The sequence below is a fragment of the Carcharodon carcharias genome, chromosome 12, assembly GCF_017639515.1.
Source record: "Carcharodon carcharias isolate sCarCar2 chromosome 12, sCarCar2.pri, whole genome shotgun sequence".
In the NCBI taxonomy this organism is placed as follows: Eukaryota; Metazoa; Chordata; class Chondrichthyes; order Lamniformes; family Lamnidae; genus Carcharodon; species Carcharodon carcharias.
Window position 1 is genome coordinate 16,923,887 of NC_054478.1, and position 27,501 is coordinate 16,951,387.

General features: G+C 46.2%; 1 protein-coding gene across 1 annotated transcript in view; it reads left to right on the forward strand.

Moving 5' to 3' along the window:
- The window catches only part of LOC121285072 (anion exchange protein 3-like), a 178,421-nt gene that overhangs the window by 14,436 nt on the left and 136,484 nt on the right, over positions 1-27,501 (forward strand). The window contains exons 4-6 of the mRNA XM_041201194.1: positions 733-986; positions 2,101-2,204; positions 3,047-3,270. Coding sequence (XP_041057128.1) covers positions 733-986; positions 2,101-2,204; positions 3,047-3,270 — 582 coding nt within the window. The remainder of the gene's footprint in view (positions 1-732; positions 987-2,100; positions 2,205-3,046; positions 3,271-27,501) is intronic.

A 27,501-nucleotide genomic window follows, 5' to 3' on the forward strand; every position in this document is an offset into this window, starting at 1 on the left:
TCTCTCATTGTTCATGACACTCTTCACTTTCGTCAACGTTCTTCGAGAGCTGATTTTGTCAAGAGAGACCTGCTCATCAAAACCCTTCCTGTCTGGCTCAATTATCACCGTACCTTTAAAGAGTTTGCTTTCCTAAGACAACAGTAGCAGGAGAGACATCCACAAAGGATAGCACTCTCAACTACAGCCAGACTGTAGAATCTACTCGAAAGGTTTTTAATTTTCTGAGGTAGCATTATCATGTATAGCACAGAAGGTGGCCGCTCAATCCATCAAGAGCCTGTGCTGGCTCTTTGATAGAGCTACCCAGTTAATTTCACTCTCCTTTCCCCAGAGCCCTGTAAGTTTTCCCCTTCAAGATTTATCTGATTCCCTTTTGAAAATTACTATTGATTCTGTTTGCACAGTCCTTTCAGACAGCGCATTCCAGATCACAACAACTCGCTATCTTAAAAATTCCTCTCCATCTCCCCCTAACTATTTTGTCAATCATCGTAAATCTGTTTAACTTTAGCTTACTGACTTTCTGCTGTTAGAAACAGATTCTGCTTCATGACCCTATCAAAACCATTCATAATTTTCAACACTCGAGGGTGAAAGAAATAGAAGGATATGCCGATAGGCAAATATGATGGAGGGAGGGAGGAAGTTTACATGGAGCATAAACACCAGTTGGACCAAATGGCCTGTTTCTGTGCTGTAGAATTCAATGTCATTTTGTGTATTCACCAGATCATCGACACACATCTCACCACATTCACCACCCACTCTCAACCCGCTTGCCACACCATATGCGCTTCAGGATGAAGGTCCCTCGCCCAGAGCGTAAGAAGAAGAGAAGGAGGAAAAAGAAAAAGACTTCAGTACCTCCATCCGAGGTGACGCCCACCATCCAGGAAGTGGATGAGGAGGAGGAAGAGACCTCGGAGGTGGAGACCCAGAACAAAGATCTGTCGGCGAACGAGGAGATGCGTGACCCACCTAAGGTTTGTATGTCGAATAACAAACTCCCAGGAGTGAGTTACAGACTGGAGTCCAATAGGGAGTTCAGGAGGTTTATATATAAAATGACAGATGCTCGGGTCTGAGTTACAGGCCAGAATCTAATCGAGAGATTTGGAGGGGGGTGGGGTTATATATAGAAGAACAGATACCTGGGAGTAAATTACAGGCTGGAATCTAATTGAGGGGTTCGGGGTGGTTTATATATAGAATAACAGGTACCTGGGAGTGAGTTACGGACTGGAATCTAATCAGGTTTGGGTGGTTTATATGTAGTATAATAGATACTCAGGAGTGAGTTACAGACTGGAATCTAAACTAGGGGTTTGGGGGATTTATATATAGAATAATAGACTCCCAGGGTGAGTTACAGGTTGGAATGTAATCAAGGGGTTCGAGTGGTTTATATAGAATAACAGATACACGGGTGTGAGCTACAGGTTGGAATGTAGTCAAGGGGATTGGGGGTTTACATATAAAAAAAGATCCCTGGGAATGAGTTATAGACTGGAATCTAATTGAGAGGTTAGAGTGGTTTATATGAATAATAACAGATACCCATAAATGAGTTACAGACTGGAATCTAAACTAGGGGTTTGGAGGGTTTATATATAGAATAACAGATACCTGGGCATGAGTTATTGGCTGGAACCTAATCAAGAGGTTCCGGTCTTTATATGTAGAATAACAGATACCCTATAGTGAGTTACAGACTAGAATGTAATCGAGGGGTTCGGGGGGATTATATATAAAATGACAGAATCCCGGGAATGAGTTACAGACTGGAATTAAATCGAGGAGTTCGGAGGGACCAGAGTAAAATTTTCTCCTTATTTGCTCTATCAAAAAATAATCTTGTATGCCGACATTTAATCCCCCCTTCACCTACTTTACTCGAAGGAGAAAAATTGCAGCTTCTCAAAGTCTATCACCCCTCATCCTTATTGAATGAATGGGGACAAGACATTGTGGTGGAGAGAGAGAGACTTGGCAGAGATCGGAGCAAGGCACAGGGGCAGCAGGATAGCTGAGAAGATAGGGGACACATCGTCACCTATTTGAAGTGCTTACTGATATTTCCTCTCCATCTTTTTGCAGTGCTATCTTGCTTCACCTGAATTGACCGAGTCTCTCGTGATTGAGCAGCAGATCCTAGACTCTCCCCAGAAGCCATCGGAATTTTATTCAGAAAAGGCGGAAAGGTTAGATACAGCCCCAGGGCCAAGTCAGTGTGTGTATATTACAAGAACAGGTTCACTGCCCTCAGTTTGCACGGTTGGTGAGGTTTGGCTCTCTGCCCACCAGCCCTCTGGGGAGAGCAAATATCAGCTTAGGGCTCCTACTCCTGATCATCATCCAATGACCACTGCTCTAAAGGACAATAGGTCAGGATCAGCCTCAAATGTCCTGCTAGTGGTCACTTAGCTTGCAGGACCATGGGGAAGCGGTTGGTAGCAGTAAGACTGATTGGATAGCTCAAAGAGCTGGCACAGTCAGGATGGGCTGAATGGTCTCCTCCTGTATCATTCCCTGATTCTATGACACTGTCATCAGGAGTCATCCCGGGAACCATCTCTCCCATTAGAATGGTAGAATGGTCACAGCACAGAAAGAGGCCATTCAGCTCGTCATAACTGTGTTAGCTCTCTGCAAAAGCAACCCACCCAGTCCTGCTTCCCTGCCTTTTCCCTACAGCCCTACAAATATTTTTTTTTCAGATAATTATCCAATTCCCTTTTGAAAGCCATGATTGATTCAGCCTCCAGCTCACTCAGGCAGTGCATTTCAGATCCCAAACCACTGACTGCGTAAAAATGTTTCCCTCACCTCGCCTATGATTCTTTTGCCAATCACCTTAAATCAGTGTCCTCTAGTTCTCCATCCTTCTGCCAAAATATTTGGCCCAGAGACAGGATGACACAGGCAGTCTCCATTCCTCATTAATCCCTGATATAAGATACCTGCATTGTCGTAGTGTTTCTATTCCACTAGGCTGACTCCTGAAGTAAAGCTGTTTTAATTTTTATTTTTCCTCCTTCCACAGCTTTCTAAAACCTTCCCTGGATTCCCCAGACTCCTTCGTGAGAAGCCCTGACAAACGGAAGCCCCTGCACCGGATCGCGAGTGGCCAGAGAGCACGTTACGATCTGCGGGAACGAATCTGCATCGGGAGCATGACTGCGCTAGGAGCCACCGTGTATCAGAAAGTGCCAACAGATGATGCGGAGGCACAAATGCTAGCCAGCGCTGACCTGGACTACATGAAAAGTAAGGAACAGTCAGTACCAGGATATATAGGGATTAACGTGCAGGGATAGCACACAGAGATAACATACAAGGATAATGTTCAATGAGAGCACAGCAGTAACAAAAGTATAGCATTGACACACAAGAATGACACATAGTGAAAATACACAGTGATCACACAGAGGGGGAACACACAGCAATGTCATGCAGCATGTACAATGATAATGTGAGCAAGCAATTGACCAGATATAAAGTGGATTTCCCTCTCCCTGTCTACATGAGGTTGGTCTGTAAAAGGATGCATGTTGGTGATGCTGTGCAACAGAATCAGGAACATTTTAATATGTATCCTAGAATAGGTTAAAACTGGAAATATGCTATTCAAAAATACAGAGAACTTTATCCAGAATCTTCTTGGTTTTCCTTCCTGAATGGATTCCACTTACAACTTTATCTGGCAAAGTTAAAAGGAGAACTCTGAAATGTAATAAGAGAGGTGCCGGGTTTAGGGAGTGATTCCAGAGCTTAAGTCCTAGTCAGCTGAAGGCAGGACCGGAAGCGGCGGAGGGATTAAAATCTGGGATGTGTGAGAGAGGCCAGAATTCGATGAGCGCAAAAATACTAATAGGTATCTAAGCCCTGCAACTCTCTGTCTCTTCCAATTTCTACCTCTTGGGCATCTCCATCATTGGCAGCAGTACCTTCAGCTGCTTGAGTCCCAAGCTCTGGAATTCCCTCCCTAAACCTCTCCGCCTCTCAGTCCTTTAAGATACTCTTTGAAACTGACCTCTATGGCCAAGCTGATGGCCACTTGCCATCATATCGCTGTATTTAGCTCAGTGTCAAATGCCTTGACCTGTTTTACCACTAAAGGTGTAATGTAAATGCAAGTTGTTGTTGTGGGGGCCTGTTGTGCACTGGATGTTCAAAATGATGGAATAGATACACTTTGAGTTCCTACGCTGCTTCTTGTGACTTGAGAGTTGCCTCGGAGTAACTTAAAGAGCAAGGGGAGTTGATGGTGTAGTGATATTGTCGCTAGACTAGTAATCCAGAGACCCAGGGTAATGCTTTGGGGACCTGGGTTCAAATCCATGGCAGATGGTAGAATTTGAATTCAATAAGAATCTGGAATTAAAAGTCTAATGATGACCATGAAACCATTGTCGATTGCTTTAAAAACGCTGTGGTTCACTAACGTCCTTTAGGGTAGGAAATCTGCTGTCCTTACCTGGTCTGGCCTACATGTGACTCCACAGCAATGTGATTGATTCTTAAATGCCCTGTGAAATGGCTAGCAAGCCACTCAGTTGTATCAAAAAAGGAATTAACCAGAGGTACCACCTAGGAAGTAGGTGACCTAGGAAATGACAACGGCAAACTCAGCCCTGTCGACCTTGCAAAGTCCTTCTTACTAACATCTGGGGGCTAGTGCCAAAATTGGGAGAGACAGTCGAGTAACAGCCTGACATAGTCATCCTCATGGAATCATACCTTACAGATAATACCCCAGACACCACCATCACCAGCAGAGGTGGTGGCACAGTGGTATACAGTTGGAAGGGAGTTGCCCAGGGAGTCCCCAACATGGACTGAGGACCCCATGAAGTCTCATGGCATTAGGTCAAACATGGGCAAGGAACCTCCTGCTGATTACCATGTACCAGCCTCCCTCAGCTCATGAATCTGTGCTCCTCCATGTTGAACACCACTTGGAGGAATCACTGAGGGTGGCAAAGGTGCAGAATGTACTCTGGGTGGGGTCTTCAATGTCCATCACCAAGAGTGGCTCAATTGCTGAGTCCTAAAGGACATAGCTGCTGGACTGGGTCTGTGGCAAGTGTTGCGGGAACCAATAAGAGGGAAAAATATACTTGACCTCGTCCTCACCAACCTGCCTGCCGCAGATGCATCTGTCCATGACAGTATCGGTAGGAGTGACCACCACACAGTCATTGTGGAGACAAAGTCCTGCCTTCACATTGAGGATACCCTCCATTGTGTTGCGTGCCACTACCACTGTGATAAGTGGGATAGATCTCAAACAGATCTAGCTATTCAAGACTGGGCACTGTGGACCATCAGCAGCAGCAGAATTGTACTCAAACACAATCTGTAACCTCATGGCCCGGCATATCCCCCACTCTACCATTACTATCAAGCCAGGGGATCAACCCTGGTTCAATGAAGAGTGTAGGAGGACATGCCAGGAGCAGCACCAGGCATACCTAAAAATGAGGTGTCAACCTGGTGAAGCTATAACAGAGGACTACTTGCTTGCCAAACAGCATAATCAGCAAGTGATAGACAGCTAAGGTCTGCAGCCCTGTCACATGCAGTCGTAAGTGGTGGTGGACAATTAATTAACTCACTGGAGGAGGAGGCTCCACAAATATCCCCATCCTCAATGATGGAGGAGCCCAGCACATCAGTGTAAAAGATAAGGCTGAAGCATTCGCAACAATCTTCAGCCAGAAGTGCCGAGTGGATGATCCATCTCAGTCTCCTCCAGAGGTCCCCAGCATCACAGATGCCAGTCTGCAGCCAATTCGATTCACTCCATGTCATATCAAGAAAGGTCTGAAGGCACTGGATAGTGGAAAGACTATGGGGCCTGACAATATTCTGGCAATTGTACTGAATATTTATGTTCCAGAACTTACCGCGCCCCTAGCCAAGCTGTTCCAGTACAGCTACAACAGTGGCATCTACCCGGCTATGTGGAAAATTGGCCAGGTATGTCCTGTACACAAAAAGCAGCACAAATCCAACCTGGCCAATTACTGCCCCATCAGTCTACTCTGCATCATCAGTAAAGTAATTCAAGGGGTCCTCAATAGTGCTATCAAGCGGCATTTCCTTAGCAATAACCTACTTACTGATGCCCAGTTTGGGTTCCACCAGGGCCACTCAGCTCCTGACCTCATTATGGCCTTGGTTCAAACATGGACAAAAGAGCTGAACTCCTGCGGTGAGGTGAGAGTGACTGCCCTTGACCATCAAGGCCGCATTTGACCGAGTGTGGCATCAAGGAGCCCTAGCAAAATTGGAATCAATGGGAATCAGGGGGGAAACTCTCTGCTGGTTGGAGTCATACCCAGCACAAAGGAAGATGGTTGTGGTTGTTGGAGGCCAATCATCTCAGCTCCAAGATATCACTGCAGGAATTACTCAGGGTAGTCTCCTCGGCCTAACCATCTTTAGCAGCTTCATCATTGACCTCCCTTGCATCATAAGGTCAGAAGTGGGGATGTTCGCTGATGATTGCACAATGTTCAGCACCAGTCACAACTCCTCAGATACTGAAGCAGCCCATGTCCAAATGTAGCAAGACCTGGACAATATCCAGGCTTGGGCTGACAAATGGCAAGCAACATTCGTGACACACAAGTGCCAGGCAGTGACCATCTCCAACAAGAGAGAATCTAACCATCACCCCTTGACATTCTATGGCATTACCATCACTGAATCCCCCACTATCAACATCCTGGGGATTACCATTGACCAAAAACTGGATTGGACTAGCGATATAAATACTGTGGTTACAAGAGCAGGTCAGAGGCTAGGAATTGTGCGACGAGTAACTCACCTCCAGACTCCCCAAAGCCCGTCCACCATCTAAAAGGCACATGTCAGGAGTATGATGGAATACTCCCCACTTGCCTGGAACAGTGCAGCTCCCACAACACTCAAGATGGTTGACACCATCCAGGTCAAAGCAGCCCGTTTCATTGGCACCACATCCACACGCATTCACTCCCTCCACCACCAATGCACAGTAGCAGCAGTGTGTGCTGTCTACAAGGTATTCACCAAGGCTCCTCAGACAACACCTTCCAAACACATGACCACTACCATCTAAAAGGACAAGGGTGCAGATAAATGGGAACACCACATCCTGGATGTTCCTCTCCAAGTCACTCACCATCCTGACTTGGAAATATATCGCCGTTCCTTCACTATCGCTGGGTCAAAATCCTGGAACTCACTAACAGCACTGTGGGTGTACCTATATCACATGGACTACAGCGGTTCAAGAAGGCAGCTCACCCACCACCTTCTCAAGGGCAACTAGGGATGGCCAATAAATGCTGGCCCAGCCTGCGAAGCCCACATCCCATGAATGAATAGCAAAAAAGGAAGTTAAGCCTGAGTATCAAGAAAAAGGGGAAAAGGGAAGCAATAGATGATGGGGAGGGGAGTATGAAAGCAAATTCAAGAGAAAGAGAAGTTCTAGGAGGCATTTGAAATCAGGATGTGGAGCGTGGTTACCATGGGGAGGTGGGGAAAGGAAGGGTTAAAGATTGACAGAGAGATGGAGAGACTCTGGTGGAGCTGGTTACGAAAGGGTTATCAGTTGAGAATGCCAAATTGCTCTTCCTCGATCAAGAGACAGAATATTGGATTGAAGCCTGACGTCATGGAAATGGCCTGAAAGCCTCGAGGACAAATATGTCCAAAACAGTTGTTTTATCAGAGAGGATTCGCCCCTCATACCCACGTCAGCTTGTTCGATGATGTTACTACCAGGTTCCATTTCACCACTCTCGAGCCGGTTGTGAGTCACCGAGGACCAACTAAGCACTGTCGAACTTGTACCTTGGTGCGTTGTTACTTCCATTATTGATGCCTGTACTGAGCCCCCATCCTGTTTGAAGATGATGGACACAGAGGAGGCTGGCGAGGACAGGAATGCAGGCACTAGTGCCTTCGAACTCATCGGGAATGAGGACTTTGAAGAATTTGCCCTTGATTTCGATGATTGTGACCTTTGGGAGTCCATTAACAGCTGTCTTCATAACAACGAGGAGAAACCCTGTAAGTAACAAAACTGAAGGTGGTTGTTCTTAAAAACAAGCTGGAGGAATCGATAACAATCACATATGTAAAGTTTGCTTTGACACCTTTTGTAAATGCCTCAAAATGCTTTCCATAAAAGGAGTGAATTTAGAATTCAGTACCGGTGTTACGCACACACATTTAGAAACAAATTTGCACTATAAGCAAAGTGAGGTGGTTAGTCAATCATAGTTGAGGGAGATGTGTTGGCCAGGACATCAGAGAAATCCCTGCCCTTCACAGAGAGCCAGAGGATCTTAAACATAGGACTGACAGGCCCAGCTTAATGTTCATCTGAGAGGCAGCACCTCTGACAGTGGAGTGCTCCCTCAGTACTTCCCCTTCGACTGTGTAGTGCAACCTTAGTACTGACCATCTGAAAGTGCAGCGCTCCCTCTGACAGTGCAGCAATCCTTCAGTACTGATACTCTGACAGTGCATCACTGGCTCGGTTTTGACCCTTCAACAGTGCAGCACTCCTTCAGTACTAACCCATCAACAGTGCAGTGCCCCTTCAGTTCTAACCCTCCGACAGTGCAGCACTCCCTCATTTCTAACCCTCCGACAGTGCAGTACTCCCTCAGTTCTGACTTTCCAACAGTGCAGCACTCTCTCCATACTGATCCTTCGACAGTGTAGCTCCCTCAGTACTAACCCTCTGACAGTGCAGCACCCTCTCAGTATTGATGCACCCACTATGAAGCTCTCCCCTAGTATTGATCCTCTGACAGTGCAGCCTCCCCTCAGTACTGACCCTCCGACAGTGCAGCACTGCCTCATTACTAACCCTCCATCAATGCAGCACTCCCTCAGTGCTGCCCCTTGACAGTGCAGCTGTCCTTTAGTACTTCCCCTCCGACAGTGCAGTACTCCCTCAGCACTGCCCCTCCGACAGTGAAGCACTCCCTCAGCACTGCCCCTCCGACAGTGCAGTACTCGCTCAGTACTGACCCTCAGACAGTGCAGCTCTTCCTCAGTACTGACCCTCCGACAGTGTAGCACCCTCAATACTGACCCTCCGACAGTGCAGCACCCTCAGTACTGACCCTGTGACAGTGCAGCACTCCTTCAGGACTGACCCTCCGACAGTGCAGCACTCGCTCAGTACTGATCCTCTGACTGTGCAATACTCGCTCAGTACTGACCCTCCAACAGTGCAGCACCCTCAGTACTGACCCTGTGACAGTGCAGCACTCCTTCAGGACTGACCCTCCGGCAGTGCAGTACTCCCTCAGTACTGATCCTTTCACTGTGACGCTCTCCCTCAGAGCTGACACTCTAACAGTGCAGCACTGCCTCAGTCCTCTCACTATGAAGCTCTCCCTCAGTATGGCACTTGGAACATGGGCCAAGATTTTGAAGATCTGGAGTAGGGCTTCTGAATCAGAGGGGAGAATGTCACCTACTGAGCCAAGCTGACACAAGTTTAATCAATAGAACATGCACCGTTATCAGGAAAGCTCCTGGCCTCTGACCCTTGAACTGATTTGTGACTCGTGTATACAGCATCATCTTACGCGCTGCACTGGAGCAATTCACTAAAGCTTCTCCACCTTGCAGGGGAAACACAGCAGCCAATTTGTGCAGAGCAAGATCCTGCAAACAACCATGTCATAATGACCAGATGATCTGGTTTTTTTTTTAGTGCTGTCGATTGAGGGACAAACGTTGGACTGGGACACTGCAGAGCACTCCCCTGCTCTTCTTCGAAATAGCGGCTGTGGGATCTTTTATCCACCTTTTGAGGGCAGCTGGGTTAACCCTTCATCCGAAAGACAGCACATGGCAATGAGAGGGTTTTGTTATTACCTCTCGGTCTGTGACAGCCCAGAGCTGCGCGAGTTGGCAGGCTGGTTTGCTATCCCTCTGTGCCGCAGTCTCGGTGAACTCACAGAGTTATCGACCGACTGATGTGTGCACTGGGGGGATTGATCTGAAATTGATTGGTGAGTCTTTACCTGACAGCTTGCAGCCTCTGGGTGTTGTGGAAAAATGTGTGCTGGAACTGTACAGAGACACTTAGAGGAGGTCATTGTGACTGACAGCGGGCAGGATTGATCAGATATTCGGTTATTTTCGAGCATGGAGGGTTTAAAGGCATAGTGTTTTTTTTAATTCCTTCACAGAATCTGGGTGTCGCTGGTTAGGCCATCATTTGTTGCCCATCTTTAATTGCCCTTAAGAAGGTGGTAGTGAATCGCTTTTTTGAATCGCTGCAGTCCATGTGATGTAGGTACATCCAACATGCTGTTAGGGAGGGACTACCAGGATTTTGACCCAATGACAGTGAAGGAACAGCGATATATTTCCAAGTCAGGATGGTGAGTGGCTTGGAGGGGAATCTCCAGGTGGTGGTTTCCCATGTGTCTGCTGCCCTTGTCTTTCTAGGTGGTAGAGATCGCTGGTTTAAAACGTCTTGTTGAAGGAGCCTTGCTGCAGAACATCTTGTAGGTGGCACACACTGCTGTCGCTGTGCTTCAGTGGTGCAGGGAGTGAATATTGAAGATGATGGATGGTGTGCCAGTCAAATGGGCTGCTTTGTCATAGAGTCATAGAGTAACAGAGGTCTACAGCACAGAAAAAGGCCCTTCGACCAATTGAGTCTGCACCAGTCAAACAAGTACCTAACTATTCTAATCTCATTTTCCAGCTCTAGGCCCATAGCTTTGTATGTCATGGCATCGCAAGTGCACATCCAAATACTTCTTAAATGTTATGAGGGTTTCTGCCTCTACCACCCTTTCAGGCAGTGGGTTCCAGATTCCCACCACCCTCTGGGTGAAAAAATTCTTCCACACATCCCCTCTAAACCTCCTGCCCCTTACCTTAAATCTGTGCCCCTTGGTTATTGATCCCTTCACCAAGGGGAAAAGCTCCTTCCTGTCTACCCTATCTATGCCCCTCATAATTTTATACACCTCAATCATGTCCCCCCCTCAATCTCCTCTGCTCCTGGAAAAATAACCCCAGTCTATCCAATCTCTCCTCATAACTGTCCTGGATGGTGTCAGCTTCTTGAGTGTTGCTGGAGCTGCACTCATCCAGGCAAGTGGAGAGTATATCAATAATACTCCTGACTTGTGCCTAGTAGTTGGTGAACAGCTTTGGGGAGTCAGGAGGTGTGTTACTCTCCACTGAATGCTCAGCCTCTGAGCTGCTCCCTTAGCCACATTATTTTTATGGCTGGTCCAGTTCAGTTTCTGATCAATGGTAACCCCCAGGATGTTGATACAGGGATAATTAAGTGATGGTAATGCCATTGAATGTCGAGGGAAAGTGGTTAGATTCTCTCTTGTTGAAGATGGCCATTACCTGACATTTGTATGACGCAAATGTAACTTGCCACTTATCAGCCCAAGCCTGAATGATGTCCAGGTCTGCTTCATTATCTTAGGAGTCACGAATGGTGCTGAACATTGTGCAATCACCTGTGAACATCCTCACTTCTGACCTTATAATGGACGTAAGGTCATTAATGAAACAGCTATAGATGGTTGGGCCAAGGACACTACCCTGAGGAACTGCTGTGGTGATGTCCTGGAACTGAGACGATTGACCTCCAACAACCACAACCACTTTCCCAACCAGTGGAGAGTTTTCTCCCTGATTCACATTGGCTTCAGTTTTACTAAGGCTTCTTGATGCCACCCTCAGTCAAATGTTGCCTTGAGGTCAAGAGCAGTCACTCTCGCCACACCTCACCTTTGGTTTGTTGTCCATGTTTGGACCAAGGCTGTAATGAGCTCTGGGCTCTAATGACTCTGGCAGAACTCAAATTGAGTCTGTGAACAGGCTATTGCTATGTAAATGTCGCTTGATAGCACTGTCAAAAAAACCTTCCATCACTTTGCTGATGATCAAGAGTAGGCTGAGGGCAGTAATTGCTGGATTGGATTTGTCCTGTTTTTTGTGAACACCACTTATGTGGGAAATTTTCCACAGTGTCAAGTTGAACACGACAATGAACTGAGTTGAAAACTAGTTGAGGTCTACACAGCGTTTTCTAAAGGTTTAGCACAACTTCCTTGCTTTTTTTAAAAATTCATTAATGGGATGTGGGTGTAGCTGGCTAGGCCAGCATTGATTATCCACCCCTAACTGCTCTTGAGAAGGTGCTGGTGAGCCGCTGCTTTGAACAGCTGCAGTCCATGTGGTGTAGGTACACCCACAGTGCTGTTAGGGAGGGAGCTCCAGGGTTTTGATCCAGCGACAGTGAAGGAATGGTGATATATTTCCAAGTCAGGATGGTGAGTGGCTATGAGGGAAACATCCAGGTGGTGGTGTTCCCATGTGTTTGCTGCCCTTGTCCTTCTAGATGGTAGAGGATGTGTGTTTGGAAGGGATAAAAACAAAAAACTGCGGATGCTGGAAATCCAAAACAAAAACAGAATTACCTGGAAAAACTCAGCAGGTCTGGCAGCATCGGCGGAGAAGAAAAGAGTTGACATTTCGAGTCCTCATGACCCTTCAACAGGGTCATGAGGACTCGAAACGTCAACTCTTTTCTTCTCCGCCGATGCTGCCAGACCTGCTGAGTTTCTCCAGGTAATTCTGTTTTTGTTTTGTGTTTGGAAGGTGCTGCCTAAGGAGCCTTGGTGAGTTACTGCAGTGCACCTTGTAGATGGCACACACTGCTGCCACTGTGCATCAGTGGTGGAGGGAGTGAATGTTGAAGGTGGTGGTGGGGTGCCGATCAAGTGGGATGCTTTGTCCCGGATGGTGTCGAGCTCCTCGAATGTTGTTGGAGCTGCACTCATCCAGGCAGGTGGCGAGGCTGGACAGGCTTTGGAGAGTCAAAGGTGTGTTACTCTCACTAAATTCCCAGCCTCTGGTCTGCTCTTGTAGTTCAGTTCAGTTTCTGGACAATGGTAACCCCCCTCCAGGATGTTGGTACTCCAGTAAATCCCAGGACCCCTTATACTTTTCTTAACATCTTTTCAAATTGGTCCTGTCACCTTTAAGGATTCATATACATAAAGCCCCTAGTCTCCCTGCTCCTGCATTCACTCTAAAATTGTACCATTTTGTTTATATTGCCTTTCCTCATTCTTTCTACCAAAATGTACTTGCTACTTTTCTGTGTTGGATTTCATCTGCTATGTGTCTGCCCATTTCACTGGTCTATATATTTCCTCCTGACATCTGCAACTATCCTCCTTGTTGTTTACTGAATTTCCGAGTTTTGTATCAGATGCTTTGAAACTGTGCCCTGCATACCCAAATCCAGGACACTAATATCGAACAGTGAGTGGTTCTAATACTGACCTCTGAGGAGCACCACTGTCAACTTCCCTCCAGTCTGAAAATAAACATTTATTCTCTAGTTCCACTCTCTTTGCCGATTTTGTATCTATGCAATTCCGTTAATCCCACGGGGTTCAATGAAGTACTTTTGTAGGGAGTCACTGTTGTAATGTAAGCAGCAAGTTTGCACACAAAAAGCTCCCAGAAACAGCAGTGTGATAATGAGCAGTATTAAGGTTTTAGGCAAGAGGTGCATGGGGATAGGAAGATCTTTCTCTAACGCAGCGACTGGTAATGACCTGGAACTCGCTGCCTTCACAGGTGACGGAAGCGGAGACGGTGAATGGTTTTGAAAGGAATTTGGATGGACACTTGAGAGCAGGTGGATTGGGACTGACTGGATTGCAGCTGCAGAGAGCCAGCATGGGCTGAATGGCCACCTTCTGCGCCATAGATAACTCTATGGGCTGGATTTAATCGGACTCCACCATCCCCACTTCTCCCCATTCCGCCCCCCCCACCCCACCCCAACTAAAGAGTCATGAAGAGCCCGCCCAGCAGAGGAAAGGCTGTCCCACAGTTATTCAATGGCTAATTGGGCATTAATAGACTGGAGGCGGGACTTCCGACAATCAGAGGCTAGCAGCTCTCCAGTACTTTGAGCTGGGAGGAGGCGTGTGGCCCTGGATCGGAGCCAGTGAGGTTTGGGGCATCTTGCTGGGGCCTAACTGTCAGACCCTAGTGACAGAGGGTGAGGGGTGATGGGGGCTGAGATTTGAGAGGCCATGGGGGGAGGTTTGCCGCGGGGGGTGGGGGGGGTGGTGGAGGGGTAAAACCTTGGAGGGAGGCTCCAGTGGGCCCAGAGAGCCCATTAAGGAGGAACCATCAGCCTGTGCAGGGAAACATGTTGGTCTGGCCGCTTGGTGTGGGCCTCTCCTGCTGCCAGTTAAATCCTGGTGGTGGTGGTATGAGGCCCTTAAGTGGGCATTCATTGCCCACCGGTAGGCTGCCTGGTGCCACCCTGCCCTAGTAAAATGTGGTTCAGATAGGGGCTGGTGGGTAGCCAGCTGTCAGGTTTTTCTCCCTCGCCCTCATTTCCGCCAGCGGAGGAGCTCTGGCCCTCTGGGTGGAATTTTCCATTCTGGAGACGAAGTGGAGTGACGGGCAGGAAGGTCGGAGTGATTCCCGCTGGGTGGCAGGACCGATTTTCATGCCAGATCTTACACTTTCCAACTCATTATTTATGCATTAGTGAGGAGCTCATCAACCTTCGTGGTGGGGCGAGCAGGGACTCATCCGACCCCTCCTTAAACAACTGTCACAACCTATAATTTTAAGTGTTATGCGACTCTAAATTCAGGAATCGGACCACCAGTTCTCGAGGCTTTACATAAACTAATTGAAACATTTTATTAATTTACACAGGTTAACATACACACACATGGCTACACATTATTACTAGCATAACTTTTAACAAATTCCCAAACTAATCTCCATTACGTCAACAGCAACCCATAGACTTATCCAAACACCAGGCAAAGTATTTTCATCTTACGGATTCAAATGAGGTTCCTTTTCACTGTGGAGCCAGTTGGAGGCTTGCAGTGGCCTTTCGATCTCACATTGTCTCTGCCCTGCACACCCGAAAACTACTGAAGTTATACCAACCACCATTGATTGGATTTAAATTCTCATTGGCCAGAATTTTTCTGTCGGTGTGCGGGGGGAGGGGGCGGGACCTGCACGCCGATTCGTCAAATAACGCACGGTGATGTTGGGCGCGTGTCCCGATGTCACCGCGCGCCATCACGATATTTCACTGGGCGGGCGCACGATGATGTCCGTTGCGTGCCCGCCAGTAATTACCAGGCCATTTAAGGTAGCTGAGGCTCCATTTGTCGTGGATTTTAAGGCACCCGTGTGATATTCAGCTCGTCGCACAGGTGCATCAGGCAGGCGGCTATCCGAAACTTTAATGAAGCTCATCCATGGCCAGGAAAGATGGATCAGTGGTTTTATGAATCCAGACATTTAATAGTGCTCAGAAGTTATTGAAACTTGCGTGTGTGAGGTGGGGAAGTGTCAAACGCACAGCAGCTCCTTGGACTCCACTCATAACCTTCAGTTCAGTGCTTTTCAGTAAGGATTTGTTTTGGGGCCTGTAGTTTTCAGCAAGCCTCCCTGAGCCTGGGAATGGGAGGTGATCTCTCCACTGGAGGCACCTCCTCTGAGGAGGAAGGGAGAGCTAGAAGGGGGAGGAGGCCAGGAGTGCACATTCAGCCTCCAGGGGAGCCACTTCTGGGAGGACAGGCACAGGCACAAGGGGTGCAGGGCCAAGAGGTAGTCCAAGGCGCAAGGGGCCGCAGAAGACGCTACTATTCTGCTGCCAGGGTATACAGAGTGCGAAGCAGCTACCTCAGTATGTCTGAGGTGCAGTGCCAAAGGAGGCTCCGTCTGTCAAGGGAGACAGTCAACACTATCTGTCAGATGATTGGTCCAGAGATCTCAGCTAACTGTGTGGGAGGACACCGCATGTCCATGTCTCTAAACGTCACAACTGCCCTCAACTTCTATGCCCTGGTTCTTTCCAGGGCTCAGTGGGTGATCTTTGTGGTGTCTCCCAATTGGCTGTCCACACTTGTGTCAAGCAGGTTACAGATGCTCTGTTCAGGCGCATTGACCTTCATCTACTACCGCTGGGACGAGGCCAGCCAGACAGAGCGAGCCAGAGGCTTCACAGCCATTACTGGCTTCCCCCGCGTCCAGGGTGCAATAGACTGTACACATGTGGCCATCAAGGCATCAGCGGGTGAGCTGGGTGCCTTCGTCAACAGGAAGGGCTTCCACTCCATGAACGTGCAGATAGTGTGTGATCACAGGATGCTGATTCTACAAGTCTGTGCAAGGTACCCAGGCAGCTCCTACAATGCTTACATCCTCAGACACTCCCAGGGGCCGGGGCTCTTCAGTTCTCCAGCCCGGCTGGATGGGTGGCTGCTGGCTGACAAGGGCTATCCCCTCTGAAGGTGGCTCATGACGTCTCTCCACCATCCAAGAACAGAGGCTGAGCAGTGGTATAATAGAAACCACAACACCACAAGGGCTGTGGTTGAGAGATCTTCTCAAAATATGCTTCAGATGCCTGGACTGTTCCGGGGGCGCACTCCAGTACCCCCCAGATCGAGTGCCATTGATAGTGGCTGCATGCTGCACTCTGCACAATCTAGCTCCGCAAAGGGGGGACGCTGTGGATGAAGGAGATGTAGATGGAGTAGCTGGGGTTGAGCACGATGTGCCCTGCAGTGAGTCCGAGGATGAACACACACAGGGAAATGCTGAGGGGGCACAGGCTGACCCAGGCATGCTCCAGGGAGGCAGGGACACCCGGGACGCTCTAACCCAAGGAACCTTTAGCCAGCACAGCACATGTGGATCTGCAACACAAGCCTGTATCCTCCATCCTGGAGACCTCATCTGTCTGGATAGGAGGATTGGCGATGGGCACCATCAATAAATCTAAAAGACAGACAAATCACCCATCAAATCTCAGGAATCCAAGCACCTTCCCAAAAAAAGAGGCACCCACAGCCATTTGAGACGACATAAATTTAATACTGTAACCAAAGTCTCTTTACATAACAGAAATAAAATGGTGTTGCAGTTCACACAAAGCTCGATACAACTCATAGGCGTGTGTCCAACAGAAAAGCACCAGTCATGAACCCAGGGTGTGCCTAAGGTGCCTTCGTCTTTCGTTTGCGGGTGCCCTGTGGCTGAGAGCCTGTTCTCTCTGATGTCCTGTTGGCCTCGATGACCTTGGCGGACGTCCCCTGGCCCGTCGAGCCTGTGCCAGCCCCACCTGGGAGGAAGTGGCCAGTTCCACAGCTGGCATCTCCCCAGTCATCGCAGCCTCATTGGGTGCCGCGGTCACTGGCAGAGGGGCGGAGGAGCTGATGCCCTCATCCGGAGCACCCTGAGAGGCGCCCATAGAGACAACAGGCAGCTGCTCCGCTGACATGAGGTCTGTTTGGCCCTCCCTGCTCACCGTGGATGGATGGGCACCGAGGTGGGATACCTGGTGGCCAAACCACTGCCCACACAGGCGCTGACCACATGAGGTCAATGCCGCTGTGAGGGCGCACAGGTCCCAGCGCAACCCCAGGAACCCCTGATCCTGTCTCTGGAGCTGCCTCTCCATGAGAGTTGCCAATCTCTCCATGGAGGAAGCTTGGCGCTCAGCCATGATGCTCCATGCATCAGCCATGGCTCACGTGGGCTCCTCCACCACGGACACCAAGCTAAGCAGAGCCTCATGTATCTCCACATCTCCAAACACCCGGCCACATGTCAGCAGTTGGCCGCATGGCCCACGACTCCAGAGGGCATCATCTGCCACGGACTGAGCATGCGTCTGGGCCCCTTCAGCCCTCCGACTGCTGGTGCCATCGGCACTCTCCGTCTCCGCCAGCTGCTCCAGCGACTGTGAAGTGCCCTCACCGCTGTGACCCGGGTCACTAGCTGAAGATATAATGCCCACCAAGGCGCCAGTATCTGCGCTGGTGCCTGCCTGTCAGAGATGGTGTGACGCTTCTAAAGATGCAACGTCGTGCCCCTCAGGTGTCAGAGGGGGGCTCCTGCTGCTCCGGCTCTCGGCCGTGCACTGATGATGCTGAAAGGAAGAGTAAGGAAACTCAATCAGTTAGCCTGCAGGCAATGTCAATGTACCTGCCTGTCCCCCGGCTCTTCATGCGCTCATCATTCCACACGCAATGGGCAAGTCATGTTGGTAACGTCACTCCCTGGACAATCAGCAATGCTAGAAAGGCGTCAAGTTTTCACCCCACTTCTTGAATGCTCTATTCAAAAAGTGCAAATACACTCTACCTCTCTGTTTGCATCTCAAACTCGTACACATCAAAGCACCCAGACAAGCTGATTTTAATCTAATTAAGACACACCCGCAGATTAAACCCCTATCTTAAAAGAAAAATATTTTCCAAAATAGTATATACATTAGTAACTCCATGACACTGTCCAGGGAAGGCAGGAGGTCCTCCTTCCACGCGACGGGAGCAGGAGGTCCTCCAATCTGACTGCACTGGCCTGGGAGAAGGTCACCGAGGAGGTCACCAGGGGGGTCAGTGCCTGTGGGCCACAAAGAAGGAGCACCGTGTGGTGCAGGAAAAGGACGAATGATCTGATCTGCTCCACAAGGTGAATGAACCTTCTCCTCACTCCAAATTTACATTCTCGTAAGGGCATCAGGCAGCTTAAGGGTTACAGTCCACCGGGATCTCACAAGCTACCAGCAGATGGGACATCAGCATTGAATGCCTGCCAGCCACTTTAAGATTACTATCTCTTGTATGATCCTGCCCAAATTCTTCAGTTACTGAGGAGTGCTCAGCACACACAACGGGCGTACATGCTTCTGAACTGCTCTTTCAATCATGGTGCTCACAGTCAATCCAGCTGCCTTTATGCAGGAGAAGATATCCCACAAAAAAACGGGAGAGGTCGATGACTAGAGGGGGAGGGGATGCCAGAGATGAGAGCACTCTCCTACAAGAAACAGGCTGCAGAGCTGGATGATGAGGACTGACATTGTTCCTGTACAGAAGGCGAGATTGGTCCATCCAGTATACATCGAAAACATGCAGGAAGGACAGTGAGTGACCTATAGTGTAGGAGACTGCCTAGTCAATCACTAATTACCTCTTTTGTCTATTCCAGCCACCAGCAAGAAATGGGGCATGAAGAGCTCCAGCATGTGTCTCAGCCTCAGCCCCAGCATCCAGACCACCTCAGATGAGAATGACGAATACCCATCTGATGATGATCTATCACTTTATTCACCTCCACCCTCCACCAGTGCAGATACACGCACCTTGGTGGGTCCTAGAGCAGGCCCGGGTTCACAATCTGGTGAGCACATCACAGACACGGGTGCAGCGCAGGTGGAGACAGTGACAGCCGAGGTCTCTGATGCTTGGAGGATTGCTGGAGACCAGGGCCCTGCGGAGTCTGAGTCTGATGATGAGCCTCTGCAATCCAACCTCAGAGAAATGTTGGAGATGCAAATCAGGCAGTGTTGTCAGAGGCTGTAAACAGACTGGAAAGAAGGATCGAGGAGTCCGTCCACGTTTTGTCTGATGCCCTGGCTCTGGCATTGGCCTTGGAGACCCAGGCCCAGCAGAATGCAGTTTCTGCTGGATTTGTGCTTGGACTTGAACACCATCGCTATAGCCATGGGTGTGTTCCAGCAGTGGCTAGGCAAGAGGGGGATGGGGCATCTTGACCTCCTTCTAGGTGCCTTTTCTCCTCAAAGAATCAGGGAGGGGCCCTTGGGCACCCAAAGGGAGGAGGAGGGTCAGCCAAACACCCCGGTGACATCAGCGAGGAGTCTCCAAAGATGTCCTGCTACTTCATATCCCTCTGCCTGTGACCCCATCAACTCCAGCAGGTCAGGCCAAGGAGTGTGTATCTGCCCAGAGCAGGAGACCCTTAGCAGGCCTCAGTCCACCAGAGGATACAGGCCAAAGTCATCTCAGACAACTGGGCATAGCGGTTAGCAGTTGCCTACACCTCTGCTGCGGACATCGGGGCTAAACCTAGATATAACGGAAAGTTATATCCTAGAGTGAGGAAAAGTAAGAAGTTGTGAATGAACAATAGTGGCATGAGTGTTCAATCACTTGATGTACTTTTCACTTTTGTAAATATATTTCGCTCATATCCCTCTCCAAATCTCAGGTATTGAATGGCTCATGGATGTGATGTTGTTATGGCACAGCCTATGGTGAATACTGACCTGCCCAAATCCCAAAGGGAAACTTAAAACAACTGCCACAACTATTTGCAATTTGTATATATTTTGAGATGCGTGCCTTGAATTCAGTAGTAATAAGACCACCAAGTCTTATAGGTTTCTTATAAAACTAAATTAAACCTTTATTAATAGAAGAAATGATTTTAAGCACATACATAGATCTACAAATTACAACTATGGTAACTTCTAAATCGCCTAGTTAATCTAACTCCCAGTTACACCTCTGTTAAGGCAACAGTAAAGACACAAATATTTTAAAAGACCCAGGCAAAGTAACACGATACCCTTAACAGTCGAATTCAAAGTGAGTTTTCTTAACTTCAGTTTCTTTAGACAGCAGCATGAGGCTTAGACACTGGAGGCTTTTCGTACTTCTTAGTTCTTAGAATGCCTTCTTTCCTACCCACAACATCATCTCCTTTATACAGGTTTCCCCTTTGAATGCAAATTCCTGTTGTTTCACTATGTCTTTGGACTTTACCTCTCTAATAATAAAAATCTATCATAGTACCAATTTTACCTATAATCCTTGGGAAAAATAAACATACTGTTTCTTAATTTCTCTGGCTAAGTGAAACATTTCACCCCCTCTTTTGAATTTAAGCTAGTCTGGTTTATTTAAAAATGCAATGTTTCCTTTACACATCACATTTTAAAACTTCATCCATATTTACCTACTTAACATTTCAAACCTAGCTTATCTTTTGATACATCAAAGCCTTCAGGCTAGCTGCCTTTAATTCAATTAAGACACACACACACCCACACCAGAAACACAGACCCCACTATTACTCTACTTTTCAATAAACCTCAATAACATTATGAAAATTATTATTTCTTCCTGACATCCCCCTCCCTATTAAAAAATGAACTGTCATAATTTAAACAGACATCTTCATTTCCTGTATCCATCTTACATTACCTCCTATACTTATTACACTATTACATTAGCAGATGTATGCATTAACATAATATGTATATATATATATACTTCGTATCAACAGAAATAATTCCAGTCCAGTGTCCAGGTTTTAAATGTCCAATTTCCCCTTTAAGCTTCAAACCCTTGACAATGTATCTGCAATCAGATTTACTCACCTAGCCACATGTATAATTTGTAGATTAAGTAGTTGCGGTAATAAACTCCATCTGAATAGCCTTGCACTTTTGTCTCGAAATTTGTCCAGAAACTTTAAAGGATTGTGGTCTGTATAAACAATTGTTTCTGATGAATTGTTTGCAACGTAAATTTCAAAGTTCTGCAATGCTGACACCAACCCCAAAGCCTCCTTTTCGATCATTGAATATCTTCTCTGTTGTATGTTCATCCTCTGTGAAAAATACCCCATCTGATTTTCAAATCCTGTGCCACAACGTAACAGTACAGCCCCAATGCCTATATTGCTTATGTCAGCAACCAACTTAAATTGCTTGTCAAAACTGGTGTCGTAGTGAATAGAGTTTTCAAACTGTCAAATTCCGTCTGACACTCCAGTGCCCATTGAAACTTCTTGGTCTTTTTTAATGGCTTTGTCAGTGGACTAAAATTTGGTACAAATTTCCAATAAAACCCACTCATGCCCAGAAACCTCAAAACTTTGTTTTGTTGTAGGCACTGGGAAATCCACGACAGCCTTGACTTTCACATCTCTTGGAGCCATCTTACCATGTCCAATGGTGCAGCCTGGATACGTAACTTGCGCTTTTGCAAATTCACTTTTAGCCAAGCTCATCACCAAATTAACTTATCATAATCGAGTAAATAATTCTTCCAGATGTTGTAAATGCTCCTCCCATGCCTGACTGAAAACTATCAAGTCATCAATACACACAGCACAATTGCCCAGACCTGCAGTTACTTTGTCTGTCAGTCTTTGAAATGTTGCAGGAGCACTTTTCATACCAAACGGCATGACTTTAAACTGACATAGTCCATCAGGCATCACAAAAGTTGATATCTCCTTTGCTCTCTCTGATAACGGTACTTGCCAATATCCCCTTAGCAAGTCACTTTTTATGAGAAAGTTTGATTGTCCCACTTTCTCAATACAATCATCCAACCATGGTATAGGATATGAATCTGCATTCACCTTTCGATAGTCCACACACAATCTTTGTGTTCCATACAGTTTCGGTACCAGCACAATTGGCGAACTCCAGTTACTGCAACTAAACTCAATTATATCATTTTGAAGCATGAATTCAATTTCTTTCTGTACTTGTGATATCTTTGCCTGATTTAATCTATAAGGATGTTGCCTTATCGAAGATGAAACTTCTACACATACATCAAGTATAGCTAAATTTGTCCTTCCCAGCTAACAACATAAGAACATAAGAAATAGGAACAGGAGTAGGCCATTCGCCCTTCAAGTCTGCCCCCCACTCAACAAGATCATGGCTGATCTGCCCCAGGCCTCAACTCCTCTTTCGTGCCAGTTCCTCATAGCCCTCAACTCACCAATATTTCCAAAAATCTATCTACCTCATCTTTAAATACTTGCAGCGATCGAGCCTCCACAACTCTCTGGGGTAGACAATTCCAGATATTCACTACCCTCTGAGAGAAGAAATTCCTTTGCATCTCAGATTTAAATGAGTGTCCCCTTATTCTATGTCCTCTAGTTCGAATTTCCCCCACTAGTGGAAACATCTTCTCAATATCTACCTTGTTAAGCCCCCTCAGAAACTTGTACATTTCAATAAGATCACTCTTCAGTCTTATAAACTTTAATGAATAAAGGCCTAACCTGTTTAGCCACTCTTGATAAGTCAACCCCTTCATTCCAGGAATCAGCCTAGTGAATCTCTTTTGAACAGCCTCCAATGCCTGTATCCTTTCTTAAATATGGGGACCAGAACTGTACACAGTACTCCAGGTGCAGCCTCACCAACATCCTGTACAGTTGTAACAAGACTTAGCTATTTTTAAACTCCAACCCTCTAGCATTACAGGCCAAAATTCCATTTGCCTTCTTAATTACTTGCTGCACCTGCATGCTCACTTTTTGTGTTTCATGCACAAGAACATCCAGATCCCTCTGTGCTGCACTTTTTTGGAGTCTCTCTCCATTTAATTAATAGTCTGCCTTTTGATTCTTCCTACTACAGTGCATGACTTCACACTTTCCTACATTAAACTCCATCTGCCAAGTTTTTGCCCACTCACTCAACTTATCTATATTCCCTTGCAGATTCCTTATGTCTTCATCACAACATGCCCTCCCACCTATTTTTGTATCATTAGCAAATTTGGATGCTTTACACTCTGCCTCCTCCTCTAAGTCATTAATATAGATAGTAAATAATTGAGACCCTCGTACTGATCCTTGTGGCAATCCACTAGTTATGTCTTTCGAACCTGAAAAAGACCCACTAATCCTGACTCTCTGTCTTCTGTGTGTTAAACAATCCTCAATCCATGCTAATACATTACCCCCAATACCTTGAGCTGCTATCTTGTGCAATAACCTTTTACGTGACACCTTATAGAATGCCTTCTGAAAATCCAAATACACTCCATCTACCGGTTCCCCTTTATCAACTCTGCTTGTTATATCCTCAAAGAACTGTAACAAATTTGTCAAACATGATTTCCCTTTCACAAAACCACGTTGACTCTGTTTGATTGTGTTAAACTTATCTAAATGGCCGTCTTTTTCTTCCTTAATAACGGACTCTAGCATTTTCCCAACGACAGATGTTAGGCTCATTGACCTATAGTTCCCTGCTTTTTGTCTCCCTCCCTTCTTGAACAGGGGCATAACATCAGTGGTTTTCCAATCTGCTGGGACACTCCTGGAATCTAGTGAGTTCTGGAATATTTTGACCAATGCCTCCACTATCTCTGCAGCCACTTGCTTTAAAACCCTTAGATGCAGGCCATCAGGTCCTAGTGAGCTGTCTGTCTTTAGTCCCATTAGTTTGTCAAATACTTTGTCCCTCGTGATAGAGATTGTTACAAGATCTTCCCTCCCATTAGCTTCCTGCGTATCTGATATCTTTGGGATATTTATAGTGTCCTCCACCATGAAGACTGATGCAAAATATTGGTTTAAATTATCTGCCATTTCCCTGTTCCTCCTTATCAATTCTCCAGGTTCATCCTCCAAGGGTCCCATGCTCACTTTAGCCACTCTCTTTTTATATACCTGTAGAAGTTCTTGCTGTTTGTTTTTATATATCTTGCCAATTTACTTTCATAATCAATTTTTTGCCTCTTTATTAACTTTTTAGTCATCCACTGCTGGTTCCTCAAAAAATTCCCAATCCTCTGGCCTACCACTACTTTTTGCCGCTTTGTATGCCTTAGCTTTTGATTGGATACTCTCCTTGACCACCTTTGATAACCACGGGTGGTTCATCCTTCTCATCGAGTCCTTCTTTTTGAGCGGGATAAATTTTTGCTGAATGTTATGAAATATCTGCTTAAATGTCTGCCACTGCTCATCGACTAACCTCCCCCTTAATCTATTTTCCCAGCCCGCTTTAAACAACTCTTTCTTCATACCTCTATAATTGCCCCTATTTAAGTTGAGGACACTGATTTGAGACCCAAGTTGCTCATCTTCGAACAAATTTGAAATTCTACCATGTTGTGATTGCTACCTCCAGAAGACCCTTAACTATGATATCTCTTATTAATCCCACCTCATTACACATTACTATATCTAAAATAGCCTGTCCCTGTGTAGGTTCTGCAACGTATTGCTCTAAGAAACAATCCCTGATGCATTCTACAAATTTGTCTGCCATGTAACCCCCGCATTTCTAATTTGGACAGATCTGATTTATTCAATCAATATGCAGATTAATATCACCCATGACAATTGTAGCACCCTTCTTACACGCCTCCATTATTTCCTGATTTATACTTTGTCCTACAGTGAGGCAATTCTTTGGGGACCTATAGGTGACTCCCACCCATGACTTCTTTCCCACATATTCCCACAGATACCTTTGTGTGACCGCAATAGCTTCCCCAAATCACTTGACACTTCTCTGGAAGGTAACTCAGTATTGCATTTAAATTTTCAAGTACCCCCTCATTATCCAATTTGACTGGAGTAAAATCAATTTCAGACCCCTGCATTTTTACCTCTTTCTCATCATCTACCCCCACTAATACCTCCTTTTGGTCCTCTTCCCTGTCAAAGTATTTTGTAAGCATATTTACATGACACACCCTCTGCTTCTTTCTTCTACCTGGAGTATTTATTAAATAATTTACTTCTCTCAGTTTCTTTTCAATTCTTTAAGGCCCACTAAACCTTGCCTTTAATGAGTCACCCAGTACTGGCAACAAAACTAGCACTTTCTCCCCAGCAACAGAACTATGAGCTGTAGCTTTCTTATCTGCCTTCACTTTCATCACTTGCTGTGATATCTTTAAATGTTCCTTAGCCAACTCACATGCTCTGTCCAATCTCTCTGAAATTTGATACATAATTCAAGACAGTAGTTTCTGAATTTTGACCCACCAATTTCTCATGAATCAATTTCAGTGGTCTCCTTACCTCATGACCATAAACAAGTTCAAAAGGACTAAAACCAGTTGTTGCATTAGGAGCGTCTCTAATAACAAAAACCAGGAAGGGAATTCCCCCATCCTAATCATGTGGATAATCCTGACTACATGTCCTCATCATAGTTTTTAAAGTTTGATGCCATCTTTCCAATGCCCCTTGTGACTCGGGATGATAAGCTGTTGACTTAAATTGCTTTATCCCCAAAATGTTCGTTGCTTCCTTAAAAAGCCATGACATAAAAATTGAACCCTGATTTGATTGTATTTCTTTAGGCAAACCATATCTTGTAAAAAATTTAGTCAACTCTTCCACAGTTTTCTTTGTTATAATATTTCTCAAAGGTATTGTTTCAGGAAACCTGGTAGACATATCCATTATTGTCAGTACGTACTGATTTACACTTTTAGTCTTAGTGAGGGGTCCTACGCAATCAATCATGGCCCTAGTAAAAGGTTCTTCAAATGCTGGAATTGTAATTAAAGGTTCTGGCTTAATCATTGCTTGTAGTTTCCATAATACCTGACATGTGTGACATGTTGTACAGAATATGACTACATCCCTATGCAATCCAGGGTAATAAAAACGTTTTTGTATTTTTGGCTGTGTCTTTCTAATTTCTAAATATCCCCCAACTGGAATGTCACGGGCTATCCTCAGAATCTCATTTCTATATCCAAACAGTGTCACAATCTGATGCACCTCCCTCCAGTTTTCATTTGCTGAAGCATGCTAAGGTCTCTATTTTCTCATTAAAACATTACTCTTAAGGTAATAACATTCTGGAATACATTTTGCCTCTGTTTCTGAGTAAGCTGTCTGATATAACTGTCTCATTTGCAAATCCCTTTTCTGTACATCTACCGACTATCTTGAGTTAAACACCTCAGCTGCATTGTTCTCCAGCCTTTCTTCTTGAACAACCTTATCAAACACAGTCTCCTGTAGTGGTCTCCTCTACATTGGAGAGACCAAACGTAAACTGGGCGACCGCTTTGCAGAACACCTGCGGTCTGTCCGCAAGAATGACCCAGACCTCCCTGTCGCTTGCCATTTTAACACTCCACCCTGCTCTCTTGCCCACATGTCTGTCCTTGGCCTGCTGCATTGTTCCAGTGAAGCCCAACGCAAACTGGAGGAACAACACCTCATCTTCCGACTTGGCACTTTACAGCCTTCCGGACTGAATATTGAATTCAACAACTTTAGGTCGTGAGCATAAATCTTTTATGCTCTCCCCACCCCCACTAGAGCTATACCTTGAGTGCCCTGCCATCCATTCTTAATTAGCACATTCGTTTAGATAATATCACCAACTTTAACTTTAACACCTATGTGTTCTTTTGTTCTATTGTTGTTGACATCTTTTGATGATCTGCTTCTATCACTGCTTGTTTGTCCCTACAACCACACCCCCATTCCACTTCTCTCTCTCTCTCCGCCCCCCACACACACACCTTAAACCAGCTTATATTTCAACTCTTTCTTGGACTCGAACTCAAGTTCTGTCGAAGGGTCATGAGGACTCGAAACGTCAACTCTTTTCTTCTCCGCCGATGCTGCCAGACCTGCTGAGTTTTTCCAGGTAATTCTGTTTTTGTTTTTGTTATCAAACACAGTGCCAGCTAATTGGACTTCCACGCCTTCTCTCTGCCTTTGAACCTCCTGTTCTTCTTGTTTCAACCTATGAGCCTGTGATCTTGTTATCACACAATCTGGGAACAATCTAGGATGCTCTCACTGCAAAGCTTCAGTTGAAAACACTTCTACATGCTACTCAACTACCATAGGCATCACCCACATCTGTGATCCAAT